Raw genomic sequence first — 14790 nt, 5'->3', positions numbered from 1 at the left:
CTGATGAAAAAATCACTTAAGGATATATAAATAATCGCCCTCTCTGACAATGAATGTGGGATTAGACATTTCAAATTAAATAACATAATAATTTTAGCCTGATCTTATTAATAAGAATATTGTGATACTGGTTGTGCTTTTTATTTAAAGTATTTAGAGTATTATACAACCATGGACAAATATTTTGTAGTACTATTTCTTTAAAGCCGAGAGGTGATATCAAGGGGCTGGAATCTACTGTAACAGTTGTTTTAAAACCTACAGGGGAACACTACATGGAATTATCTGTATGTGCTAATTTTATTATACAAATAAATTCACTGGTCTTTTTGTTTTATTTCTCCCTGACGTCTTTCCCTCCAGTCCCAGTGCGACCAAACCAGCCAGTGTTGCGGACAGGCTATGCACTCCCTGGTGGCTCGTTTGTTTTTGTTAGTGGTCACATTGAGGGATAATACAGGAGCTTCCCCTCGAAGCCCCTCTGCTCCCTGGTGACTGTGGATCTGTCCCAACACAATAAAACTCTATATTCAGCCTCTGCCCTTTAACTCTGCTCTGCAATTGGCTTCTCTATTAAACAATGTGTGTAATGTGAGACACACATATCTCCCCAATACATGCACATGCTCTCTCATATTGTGTATGTCAAATTAACACAACCGATCGGGCAGATTAGATAACCCCACCTGCTGAATCTGGCCCTGGCTCGCGTGGAAGCTTCTTTCTTCCTGCCTCCCCTCTCTTCTTTCTCTCTCTCCCATTCACCTTCTGTTCTTTTCTTTGCAACTGACCCCAGTGCATACAATGGCTCCCAGTGAAAGTGTGTGAGGCTTTGATACACAGACCTCAAGGTCCTTTGAGATCAGGATCACTACACAAGCCAAGCAGGAGGCATAGCCGGAAAGGAAGAATAGATGGGAAACAAAGAAGAGTAGGGTGAAATCAGGGTGAAGGATGGTGCCTGTTTAGAGAAATGTGATGTTGTGAAACTGGATATCATTGGACACAGCAGGACTAGGGCAACACATTAACGTTACCTTGTGTACTAAGGTTTCTTTCTGTACATACACAGGACTTGATTGTCAGAGAAAAGACAAAGAAAAGTTCCACTTGTAATAGTTAACCAGCTCCTGTTGTAATGCAGAACAAACCTGACACATCTGATTCCCACCTGTTGGTCAATCAGATAGCCAACACTCACATGTGTTCCTATGATTCCACAACAGTTTCTTCCACGTCCCTTTAAAAAGAGAGGAAACACCTACCTACTTAGGAACAATTTATGCCTCCTGACCCCAGAGAGCCTGTAGCCTAAGGCAGGGCAGCAGGGAGGTTTTTATAATGATATGCTGACAGTACGTGTTGTCATCGGCGTATTATAATTAATCGTTGAGTGGCTCACCTGTCTGCTCGACCATCTGCTTCCTGTCCAATTACCTTCCATTTTGAGCACAAAGAACTACCAGGAGTCATCACAACTTTAACAAGACTTGCTTCACTCTTGGACTGTGTGTGTGTGTGTGTGTGTGTGTGTGTGTGTGTGTGTGTGCACTGAAAGTTGCTTGGTTAGGGATATGTCAAGACTGCCTGTTACTAGGAAATTACAGCCAGAGGACCAGATTTAGAAAGGATCATTTAGAACACACACTCTGCCTATGAGCGTGTATCTCAGTGTAAGCAGATGTTCAGGTACCACCCTGAACACTTCCATCACACCACCAGGTGTGTGTGGGGCCAATTCCATGCACTTTCTGCTGAGTAAACACACCTAGAGGCCTGCAGACCACACCTCTCACCCAGATGTCTAATTACTGTAATCACTTCTGAATGGCTGCAAGTGTGATAGAGAAAGATGAGCTGCTTCAGATTTAGCATAGAGAGCATGATGCATGAGAAAACCACCAGACAGTATGTCGTTCATGGGCAATTTCTTCTAAACTGATGTTCAAAAGTTTATTTTTCAAACTTTTCTACACTTTTTGATGCTGTTGTTGTTTCAGTACATAAGAGGAAAAGCTGAGCGATATAGTGATTTGAAATACTGATATATTTCTGAATTTCTTGCTTCTGTTTTTATTCTAGATCCGGGTTGACGGCTCCTCTCGGGCTCTGCAATACGAAACAGTGCAGGCAGTAGAGAATGGACCAATCCTCAGAGACATGGCCTTTTCTTCTGACAACCACTACCTCTATGTCATGTCTGAATCCCAGGTAAGACACATCCACACACAAACACACACATCAAGCCCCCACCATAGCTTGCTGACTGGATATCATAACCACTGGCATTTATCAATTTGTTATGTCAGAGAATAACCTTTGGTGTAGCATAGAGGATTTCATTACAGCCTGGCTGGAGGAGAGAAAAGGATTAGATGGACTGTTGGATGCTCTGACCATGTTCTTTTTACAGAAACACACAGTCAGCGCAGAGCTGGAGTGAATAAATGTGTTGAACTACAGACAGAGAGGAGAGTGGTTTCAGTCCACTTCTTTGTGATGTGTGTTTGTCTGTGCACAAACATCCCCCCCCCTCCACACACACACACACACACACACACACACACACACACACACACACACACACACACAGACACTCACAATCTCTCATAGTACCTTTGATGACATGGAATAGCAGCACTCTATGTAATGGACACAGACACAGGGAGACTGGGAACACCTCTATCAGAGGCAGAACCTTGCTAAAATAGCACCATAGCAAGTCCCAACACACATGCTGTGCACACACACCACTCACTTTCTCAGGTAGTCACTTTCTCTTTATCATACATAAAAAAGACACACAGTCACAAAAGTGAAGAATGAAAACATGTACAGTAGGAATTTATGTTTTTAAAAAAAGGATCATTGTCTACTTTTTGAGGAAAGAACAGGTAAATTAGCTGTGGTCAATCTCACATTTTTTTTCTTCATTTAGAATAATTTATTGTTTGTTGATAATGTTGGTAAAAAGCTCTGAAGTTAAAATAATGTGCATATCATTTCCACTCCCCCGCCTCTTTATCTCTTGCCTCCCATAATCACAGAAGGCCACTGCTGTTTTGTTGGCAGCGATAGCCTAGTTACCCCTGTATATTGTCTGCAGCTTCCAGAGGATTATAGACCTCTCTGGCACCATGAAAGTGTCAGCATTTGCTAATGTGTTGTGCAATTTGTTTGTGTATGTGTGTGTGTAAATGCGTGCAGATTTGAAGTGCCGGGATTATCCAGATAACACTTTAAATATCACACAGGCAGAGAGTTGAAGGTGCCCTTTCAAATGCAGCTCTTGTTGCCTCTCCTGAGGTCTCAGGCAGTCCATCTGCACAGAGTGGGGGGGAAGGAAGTGACACAAGTTGGAAGAAATGAGGACGTTTAGGATGCTATTTAGTTATTGCATTGAATTATGTAAGATTATTCTGTGTACCAATACGGAAATGTGAGGAATTTGGTTTCTATTTGGATTACAGTGCGTGTAATTGCACTTTCAGAGGATATTACAGAGTAACAAATTAACTGTTAGGAAAACTTAATTTCCATTTCCTCCCATGACGTTGGATTCCTTTTTGTCTCAGGATTATCTCCCAACATTGTGTTACATATTTAGCACTTTTTAATTAGCATTCCATTTAGCTTATATTAAAAAAAGTACGTTTTGTTAGCTAATAGTGGTCCCGTGTGTGTTTATGTGTATGTTTTGGGCCTTCGTAGTAATTAGTCTATTAGCCTAGTTAGACGCCTGACCTCCACTAACTGTTTAGGAAAAACATCTGGGAATTACCATACACACAAATATGGAGAGCAATTAGTGAACACACACAAACACACACTCATTTACTGCTGAAGGGTTTGTAGAACAAAACAAGAGTGAATTAATAAAACGCAAACAATTCGGCTTTATTCTACCTAATCCATTTAAACAAATTAAAACGTAATTACTTTGATAAAGACTTATGTATGTCTCATTCAGTAAATAACTTTTGGTTTCTTAGACTCAGTAGTGTTCAAGATGCTAACTTTGATTCTGTGATGGCGGAAAACTGATGCTTTGTTACCGCTAGTGCCTGCCATGATTCATGGTGACTAAACAACACTGTTTCTGTGTCTGTAGCCTCCAAAGTGGAGGAGCACAAATAGCTTCATCTGAAATAAAAAGAACATGCTTCAATAATATTTTGGCAAAACAGGTAACACACATGATTGGAGCCAAGCGCTGTCAAACTGTCTGAGCAGGTCGATAGCACAAGGCTACCTGCTGTTTCTGGGGCCTGGGACCAAGACCCTCAGAGAAGGTGTGATAAATGGAACCTGGGAGAAATACAGAAAAAGGAAACCCATGATAGAATGACAGGAAAGGAGCGGAGGGGGGGTCCCCACAACAGGAGGCTGAAAACAGAGCTGGTCAATACAACTCCTTTCCTGCTGGGCTCAGCCTTGAAACCTGGTGCTTCAGATTGGTGATGCCAGGCCTGGAGAGAGACCAGGAGAGACAAGTACCTCTGGATCCTGACTGCTCTGAGAGTCCAGCTGGAGCATGAGGGAGAGAGGGGGAGGAGAGGGACAGAGGCAGGAGTTAAGTGATAAGGGGATAACATGATTTCGGATCACAACAAAACAAGTCGATAAATAAACTACATTTTGTTTAGTTACCTGTTATCCTTAAAGATGAATACATTGTTGACCAAAAACAGACATGACTTCAATAGTTTTCTGGTAGCTCTTTTAAGCTGAATTCATGTAAGTGGTAACTAAACACACAGCACTGCCACAAATACTAGATCCCCGACCCCTCATCGGTGTTTTTCTCACCTTAAAGGGATAACAACTTGCTCACTGTACATTAATCCACTTATTACAGGGCCTCTTACTTAATGAATCAACAATTGGACCCTAAATATTGGTTTTGGAAGGATTGTACTGATTTAGTTAGATTCTACAGTTACAGCTGGGTCCATGGAAACTGTTCACTCTGTAAACGTCTTAAAAACATTGAAGTAAACTAGCTTTTATTACTCACATGACACTCCACATATCTACTGATGCCGGAGTGCGACAAGGTGAACAGGTCACCATGAAACGCCGTAGCACCTGATAGTCCAAACTTCTGTCACGGCCAAACAGGCCGACATCAAATTAGCCAGACACATTTTCTGTTGATTGATATGATCACAGTAAGTCCTCCAGAGTCCCTAGCAACTTCCTGCTCTTCATAGTAAGGGTTTATTCAACCCTCTGCTATCATGGGATTACAAACCGCTGGCGTATCTAAAAATGCCAAGTAATAACAGAATATTGAATCAAAGAATTTTCTTTTGGTTCTTTTTGCCATAATTCCCCTTTTGTCTTCTGTCTTCTTGTCTTCTTCCAAAGAAATGTGTTGTCATTTCTGTGATAACTTAGTTTTTGCATTTATATAAATCTTAAAGCAAAAGCTGCAGCCAAGGGCTTATGGGTTATGTTAAAGGGGAAGTTAAAGCTTAAAGAAGGGACTACAGAAACCATGAGGACAACATAATAACTGTTAAGTCTCTATGGTTTGCTAATATTTATTATCCCAGCTGTTGAAAGGGAAGACAACCACCGACAACCCACCTTGTATTCACTGCAATCATTGCTCCCTATTAGATAGTGATTAAAATAAATATACATGATTACAGGAGCTTTGTAATGATTTCCCAGCTAAGTACTACAAATGAGTGTATGTAATCAGGCTGGCAAAGTCTCTTATAGTTTAAACTTAAGTATTATTACCTTAAATTGAAAAAAAAGTGGATTAGTATAGGTCTATTACCTGAAAAATGCTTTCCTGAACAAGGTATAATGCTTCCCTCTAATGTTGTGTTACTGCCACAACAATCAACTATGATCAGCCATGAATAAATTAACACATGGCCACATTTTTGGAACACCTTAATAGAGAGCTGCAGCTTGTGGGAGGGGCCTCATGCTGAGAATCACACTTTACGCTGCTTGTCTATGTCACATTATACACTCATTAGAGAAGAAAGCGAGCCAAATACTGACTCACATAGCCATGCGGCACTGTGTACTGCATAAACGCTCTCCACAACCCAGTCGTTGTATTTTTCTCATCCTGCATTCAATTTCTCTTCCTTGCAATCTTTTCTTGTCCTTTTTTTCATCCACCCTGTGACTGTGTCCTCTTTGTTAGGTTTGTTTTTCTTTCAGGATTATAGATTTTTGCTCCTCCAACCTCCATTCATTTCTAAAGGGATTTGTAAAGGGAATGAGGATTCAGCCTTTTGTGTTCCCTGCTCCTCTCTCTTCATCTCCTTTCTTTCCATCTATATTCCATTTCTAACCCTCTCTCACACGATCCATTGTCATTTCAACTCCATTCCATCCCCCATCCTCCATTCCTCATATTTTACCACCATTCTTTGGTACCAGAGTAATCTGTCATCCATACCCTCTCATTAATCCAGTGATTGGCTGTCCTCTAATTGGATCTCTCTCCCCCACACACACATATACACACACAAGTCATCTTGTTAGTGGGTTCATAGATGTTCTGGTATAAAAAGGACAGTCAGATTATAGAATGGGCTGTGATTATGGATGTTGGGGTTGGTGTTTGAGTGACAGTGGAAGGTCAATCCCGCTGTTAATGTGAGCTTGTGCTGTACTTCGCTCCCGTGTTACTATCCTGTTAACACTGGTTCATCTGTCAGCCACAATGAGGACATCTGTGCAGAATGAATGAGGTGGTGTCTGTGGAGTTCAGGGAATCATTTCACTAGTACAGAGGTTTTTTTTCAAAGGTTATTCCAAACCATTTGTTGAAAAAAATACCTCTTTGAAGCGATCAACAGTACAATTAGATCTACAGCCCTTTTACATTACAAATGAGCAAACACAACACAGTACGTTGAGTCGTAGCTCAGTCTGTTGGGACTTGGGGCTTGGAACCAGAGGGTCATCGATTCAGTACGGCCCAAAGTATGGAAATTGGTCTGGTTGCTGGAGAGGTGGCCCGAGGTGCCCATTGGCAAGACACCATAACTCCAACATCTCTTCATTATCACATTTATGCATGTGTGTGTTTCAAGCGTGTAAACCTGAATTTTCCCTGTACAATGAATTAGATATCGGAAAGAAAGATAATAACTGATTTATTTACTTGTGTTTAAAAGAAATACATTTGAACACTATTAAACAGATAAAAAGTAAAATGCCTCAATAGTAATGATGGCATGAAGCAGTTTCTGTAAAAAAAAAAAAAAGAAGTAGACTCAGAACAGCCCACAACAATTAAAAAACGTTACTACTTCTATTAAGTAAATCAACAATGCCACACCTTTTAGTTTCAACAATGGCAATGTAAGCGTCTTCTGTTTGGACTCCTTCATGACTAATTATTTTGAATGAACAGGATTTTGAAAGCGGAGCACATTGCTCAGCAGTTGGCTGTTCAGACTTGCTTTGGGTTCCAGGGCTTTTGGGAGCAGTTCAAGCAGTTTTTGTTGTGTCTTTGTCAATCAACCCACCCTCCAATGTTCCCATTGCCATACAATTTCCCTCCAGCAACCACACTAAGCCTGCCAGCACCTGTTTAGTCAGTCAATGGCTGAGTCTTATTGCTTATTTCGCTACATGGTTTTCTTGATAATTTATTCCCAACATAAATCAAGGTTTTTACATTCAGCATCTAAACTGTTGCTGGAAAGTGCTGGGACTCCCACACTCATGGTGCTAAATATTTCATGCTCAGTGTAGCAAATGCAGATCTGTAAGTGTAAATTATTGAAAATGTGTACTATACTGGGGTGAGATCGTTCAAAGTCAAACCCTTTTTTTTCCTCTGTTTTGAAGCCCCGAGGGAAATCCGACAAGCCAATTTGTGGAAGTATCGCGTCTTCGCATCTCATCAAAGACGTTTAATACCAGAATCCTTTAATTCCCATCAGCGGGAAACTTTCAACCACATCCCTTTCTGTGTGGCTTCCTCAACCCCTCTAAGTTATGAAGGTGTTTGGATGTGCATGTTATGTTGTGTCCCAGTTTAGCTGCAGGCTGCTGTGGTCTAACAAGGAAAAGGGAATAGAGCTGATGTGTTGCAGCCATGGTTGCTTGACACACTTCTGAAACATGTCAACGAAGTGGGGCAAACAAGGTTTGAGTGAACTCTTGTCTTGCACAGAGTTTCTTTTGAAGTTCTACCTTTGTCTTCTCTCTCTTTCCCTCCTGCTGTGCCTCAGTACATTTATGAATCCTAATACTTCCCTCTTTTTCCATCCTGGATGGCGGTGAATTTGCTAGATAATTGTTTTCTATTACAGACGGACAGATGATAAAGTTTGTCATGTTGATGTTCGTGTGGGTCATCTTCAGCATTTTTGTCTATGTCTTGCCTTGTGGAGACTATTGTGCTCTTTGTTATTTCAATTCAGGCCGTATTGTTACCCAGGCTATGCCACAGGGCAAGATGATTCAGCCAGTGCAGAATTAGCCACTGTGTGTTTGTGTGTGTGTGGCACACAGACACACTAATATAATTCTAGAAGCTGCCAATGAAAGAAATGGTTTTACAGGCTAAATGCAAATATTGTTAGTGCACCCAAGGGTCAGCTGTCACACCCAACACCTTAAATGTACTCTGCCATGACATCCATCATGTCTTCAGCATGCTGCCTGTACTGATGACTGACAGTATAATGGGACGCTTCAGCTTTTGGTTACTTATTTAGTAAGCACAGACACACCAAAGATGACAAATTGAACACATATAGCGTAGTGTAACTTGGGCTGGATATTCTAATCTGTAAACTTTTAAAAGTAAACTGCCTCGGGATTATTTAACAGTTGTTTTTTTCTGTGCATGGGGACCTTCCCCTCTTTGGAATGGAAAGATAAGTGGAAATGATTGATTGTATCCAAGTCATTTATCATGGGCTGACAATTCTGACAGCGCAATGGATGGCTTTCTCATGTGACCTCTGAAAACGTCAAATGAAAACAATATTGCACTTGCAGCCATCGGCCCGCTCTGTTAACTGAGTTTATGATATAACACCGTCAGTTGAGGGGTTGACGGATGGAGTGACGCTTCAGCCGTGATGAGGCAGTGACTCGTTGATGTGTCCCTCGCTTCATTTGACTCCCACGTCAATCTGTCCTCAATCCAGAAAGACAGGAAAGAAGTGACACAGGAGGAGGGGAGAGAGAGTGATTGAAGGAATAGATGACATAATAAATGATTTGGTGATGGACCAGACATTATAAGATAAAGTCTAGAAGACATGGATTGTTTTTACACTTGTCAGAAATATACACCTGCAATGCCTGAAAGTTGGAGTGTGTATGCTTTATGTTACCCAGGTTGACTGTTTCCATTTCTAAGACATGCTGTTGTGATAGCAGCAGGTCTAGATTCATTATCCCTATCCATTGTCTTAAATGAATATTGATTTCATAATGATTCTTGCTGAATTGCCTGCAGTCATCGGCATGGAGGATATTTAATAAAGACCACTACTGTTTTATATAGCAATTTATCGTTGACATATGCCCACAACATCAAACTTACAATGTGCTGTTAAAAGTCACCACAAAACAGAACATTACACACATTTAACCAGATTATTTCTTATTAATTCCTGCTTCCCAGCCAGTAGGAATGATGCGCTGCCGGCATTGTGCCAAACTAATGAACAAACTCACACCAGGGAAGGAGAAAAAGACGAAGCTAGCCTGGGGAGAAGAAGAGAAAAGATAAGAGAAGTTCAGCGTGCCCTACAGGCTATGAGACAGGATTGGCCTATCGCTGTAATTTTCCTCCCTCTGTTCATTTGGAGTGCTGGAGTTTGGCTGCAGGTGGAATCCCTGTTTAATTACAAATGGAGGGGGCAAGGAAAAGAGTGGGATAAAGAGAAGAACAGAGGCAAGGCAGAAGAATTAGTTAATAATAAAAGTCTCTGCAGATTTATTAAATGATCACTTTCCCACTGCAGGTTGACTCGAAAGCCTCTGGAATTATGCAAGGAGGAGGGGAGACAGAGAAAAAAGAGGGAGAGAGGAAAGAAAAACAAAGTTAAGCTGTATCTTCTCTTCAGTGTAGACATGAAGATCCTGAAGTGGAAATACTTTTAAAGGCAAGGACTCTCTCACCATTGATGTCAGTCCTCCACAGTTACAATAGAACAAAACACTTACTGTATACATCTTCTATATATAACTTGATGCCATTGTGTGATTGCGGTAAATGATCAAAAACATCTTCCTCTCTCCCCCCACACATTAAGGCTTCAAGTACGTCTGTGATTTTTCCCTTTTTTTTTAAAAGAACGATTATATTCAACAGCTTCCTTCTCTCCCCATTGTGAGAGGACGGAGAGTGCAGGGCATAATGGCTGTCATTTGCTCACCTGAAACAGGAGGGAATTATAAATACCGTGCTCCCAATCTTTTGTATTTATCCCCGCTGATATGATACCGTAGCCATAGTGAGGAGACAGTGAGCCGTAATGGTTGCCCCTCTAGCAAAGCCCACAGAGAAGATTGCATGAAATGAATGTGATATCGAGATGAGAGAGACAAGGGGTGCATTGGGTCGTTACGCCACCAAATCCCTCAATTTTTTTTTTTTTTTTTTTATAAAAGAGGGGACAAAAGTGTTGCGTGCTTGAGTGTGTATGTGAGCCTGATAGAGAATGAAGGGTCTGGAGAGTTGATGAATGTATGATCTTGCACACCTCAGAGCGTCTGAGTGACAGAGACAGACAGACAGACAGAGGGGAGAATGAATGATATCAGGATCCGTGCTCTGGAACAGAGGATCCATATTGGCAGCCATCACTTCTGCCGGGCTCTGAATGCGGTGTGTGTTTGTCTTTGTAAAAGAATGTGTGTTTTATCTGTTGAGAAAAACCATTTCCTCCAGATGCAGGCGTCTGAGGCCTCGATAGGCATCAAGAGGTCCCTTCCATTCCACAAAGTCTAAATCCGTGTGTGTTTTTGTATCTATGTGTACATGTGGGTGGTGTGTGTGTTGCCATATCTGCCACCGATGAAGTGTTAAATTATAAAGCGTTCAGATATGGAGGCATTGTTTGCTACAGTTCTGTCTGGGTGCTTAGCTTTTATGGCAGATCACGAGGTGACAAACCACTCGATGCGGTGACATGGCCACGTAGATTACATAAACACACAGGAACACTGGGAAATTGTGGTTTCATACACTCTCATGATAAGGCTTTGGCAGCTGAAATCCTTCCATAGGATAACACAATGGCCTTTCTCTAAAACGGCTAACAGGTTATTTAGCCGACTGAGGAAGAGGTGGATCTTATGAGGAGAAGAAAGCCAGATGAAGAGTAACATCAGAAACATGTGATCATACGCGCGCACACACACACACACACACACACACACACACACACACACACACACACACACACACACACACACACACACACACACACACACACACACATGTTCCACTATCTCTGTGATTCTGTCTCAAACTCATTCCCTTATCTGCCTGAGCAAATGCTCTTCTACAAAGTTGATAGGGCAAAACATGCCAGCTGATTTCTTTTTCCCCAATGTGCACACACACATCCACACCAAGATGCACATTTGTTAGTTTTAATCTGTAAAACCATGCAGGATTCCTTTTGACTTTGACAGGGAGATAAACCATCTCTGAATTAATTCAGAGTGTGTGTTAATGCTGTGTGTGAACTCTGTGTGTTTCCACACACAAGTGAATCTGCCTGAGTTTGCTATTGATAGTATTTGTGGAAAAAAACACAGAAGAGACATACATGTGGAAAGCAGGAGAGAGAATGATGTAGTGCCAGTGTGTCAGTTTTCTGACTTCAGTGACACTATGTGCGTCTTTGTGGTTCCCGTTCATCTGTGTGCACACATGTTGAAATATGACTTGTGGGTAAAACTGCAGCACCGACTCGGTATGTTTTTGTTTGAGAGAGAGAAGCTGTCAGGCAGAGATGCTCCGTATGATAGTCTTTGCTTCTGACAGAGAGAACCGCCGTCAGTGCCAGGCTGTGCTTTAGAGATACCACTGCACATAGGCGTTTCTGATCTCTTGTTACATTTAGCCTTGCCCTACATTAGATGGTTTAATTATGGTCCTTTTCTTACCGGGATGACATGTACAATTGCATTACTTATAAAAAGAGAGCACAATCCAAAATAGTTTCATCCTCTGTAACTAGTGGAGGTTGGACACTGAAGCTTTGAGGTAAATTGTAAAATATCTTGGATTTTAATAGACCCCATCATAGCAATCAAAGTGTTCTTAAGCAAAGAACAAGCTTCAAACGTATCTTCCTTAGCAAGCTTAACTTCCTATTCCATCTGTCTGATAATCTTTTTTTTCTTACTAATGTTATTGGTCAAATTATTTACCTTTTCTGTCCTATTCAAAGAAAAGGAGCTGTAGATCCTGATGTATAATAATGTAGCAGAAAACGGCCAAAAAATGTGTTTACCTTATCTTGAGTCTCATATTAAGACTGAACTTCAGTTAGTGTGTGACCACTCATTATTACCCAAAATCCGTCCCACACTGATGATGTCGTCTCTCGTTCCCATCTGTCAGCATTGAGTCGTCTGAGTGACAGTGGTCATCAACCAATGACGGCTCATTAATCAAAAGTGGCAGCGACACCTATTACTGCACCATGCTGTTTCCATGGTGACAGGAGGAGGGGATGGCTGAGGTCTATCTCAGCTCTGCCCCTTTGCACTCGGTCAGTCGAGGCCGGTGCCAATCAGTGCCAGTTAGTGCCAGTTTGAATTGGCAGGGCGATATATCATGTTAGATGGACGGCTCTCCCAAGTGGCAAAGTTTTCCATATGGAGCCAGTGGGAGAAGATGGAAGCTGTCAAATAGTTACATTTTAATGAAAATAAGTGTGGATACAAAAAGCTTTATTTATCATTTTACATAATATATTTTTATTTATTTTGTTGTTTTTATTTAATTTTGCTCCCAGTAGTGAGATATCCTTTTATTAATCCCTCGACGGGAATTTCAATTTTTCAATTTTACACTCTGTTGTTGAGACATGCTACACAAACACATAACCCTAAAATACACACACATGCACATCATATGATACCTGGGGAGATGTCAGAGTGAGGGGCTGCACATGAATGAATGCCACAGCAGTTGGGGGTTTGGTGCCTTGCTCAAAGGGTATGTCTGGCGTCTTTCCATTTCCCTGACCAATTTCCAGATTTTGTTCGCACAGGAACAGGTGACCATCAACAAACCCAAGCCCCTAGAGACTGAGCTACTGTGACCCCAGACATGCAGTTTTAACTTTTTTGTTCAAGCCTTTTAAACATTACAGTTTTTAATTTCCCTAAAACTTGACCAATTTTTGCATTTTTAGTTCCCTCTCAGTCAGATTGTCAAGTATCAATTTTGATATTCCCTCATAATGCACACGTGTGAATGTCTCACCACCCAAATTAATTCCTTCTCCGTGTTTCTCTGCAGCTGTCAAGGGTGCCAGTGGAGGTCTGTGGCCAGTACTCAACCTGCAGTGAATGTCTTGGATCAGGAGATCCCCACTGTGGCTGGTGTGTCCTACACAACATGTAAGTACAAGAGCTGTCTTACACTTGCACAATCACACATATGCTTATACAAACACACAGCATCTATATTTACCTTTTTCTTGCTTTTGAACTTTTATTTCTTTACTTCCTTCCCATTCACTGAGCAGTCAAAACCAACCTAACAGACTAGGGGTGGCTGTGTTTGGGTTTTTAACCTCCTCTACCTCTGTGACGCCTGGGCCCGTTCCCAGCTCTTCTTCCCTTGCAGCCCTTGAGCATTCAGGGAGTCCTCTAGCCAACGCAGGCCAGCTCTCAGATTGCTTTCCTGGTTGGGCTCGGCCTTGTGCCAGGGCCCCCCTTAGATCCATTACCAAACCAGACCACTGGCTTTGTTTACCAGCCCTGAAACCAGAGCCTGGTGAGAGCTCAGACTCTGGCGACACTGCCAGGGCTCCGATAGGCACCATTCCAAACTGTCCGGGTTGACATGAGGAGAGGGATAGTTTCTGTTATTGTAACTTAACTGTAAGGGAAAAATCTGAGATGTTCTCATTAATCAAAGTTAATTTTCTCCTAGCCGTCCAAAACTGTCCTTTTTTCCTGCATTTTATTCTCTTTAAGCTGTAATTCTCTCTTTTACCCATGTACACAAAAAAGCACAAGAATTCACACACACCTCAGCTGATGTCAAATCCGTGTCCCTCAAGATTGAACTGGGAGATAGTGCTAGCTGAGGGCAGGGAGATTTCCCACTCCACTGTAAATTGAAAATTGGTTTCTTGTGTTGTTGCTAGCCCTTGGGTAGAGTGTGAGAGTGTGTGTGTGAGAGTGAGACTGAGTACATTTAGGACCTCTGTCCCTGTTGGCACGAGAGGACATGGCGGGGGCAGAGATGCGAAGAGAGTGTGAGAGGAGCGCACACACTGGAGGCCCAGACAGGAGGAAAGATGGACAGGGAAGGCTACAAAGATGATGACGAGGAAACAGACCATTACATTCTGAGAAAGATGTGGAAAAAAAGGAAGATATCAAAAGGCTCATCATGAACACAAACGTTGAAGAAGGAATAGCTGTGAAAGGAAGATGAAATATGATTACTAGACTGAAAAGAAAAAAAAACAGCAGGTTTGTGTGCAACAGAGTGAAGGAAGGAGAAACCGAGGATGGATGTGTTCAAGGTCTCTGGGGTAGAAAGTGCATTAGCAGAAAGAGGACACACTCCAAGGGGTTATGGGG

The 14790-nt window shown here is 41.8% G+C and overlaps 1 protein-coding gene across 1 annotated transcript in view; it reads left to right on the top strand.

Annotated features, from left to right (window-relative positions):
* plxna4 (plexin A4) overlaps nt 1-14790 on the top strand; it is a 208183-nt gene that overhangs the window by 117289 nt on the left and 76104 nt on the right. Inside the window, exons 4-5 of the mRNA XM_020652671.3 lie at nt 2083-2211; nt 13493-13593. Of these exons, the coding sequence (XP_020508327.2) occupies nt 2083-2211; nt 13493-13593 (230 nt within the window). The remainder of the gene's footprint in view (nt 1-2082; nt 2212-13492; nt 13594-14790) is intronic.

This window comes from Labrus bergylta, chromosome 23 (assembly GCF_963930695.1).
Source record: "Labrus bergylta chromosome 23, fLabBer1.1, whole genome shotgun sequence".
In the NCBI taxonomy this organism is placed as follows: domain Eukaryota; kingdom Metazoa; phylum Chordata; class Actinopteri; order Labriformes; family Labridae; genus Labrus; species Labrus bergylta.
Note: the sequence above shows the minus strand (reverse complement) of the source record. Positions and strands in the feature narration are given on the sequence as shown.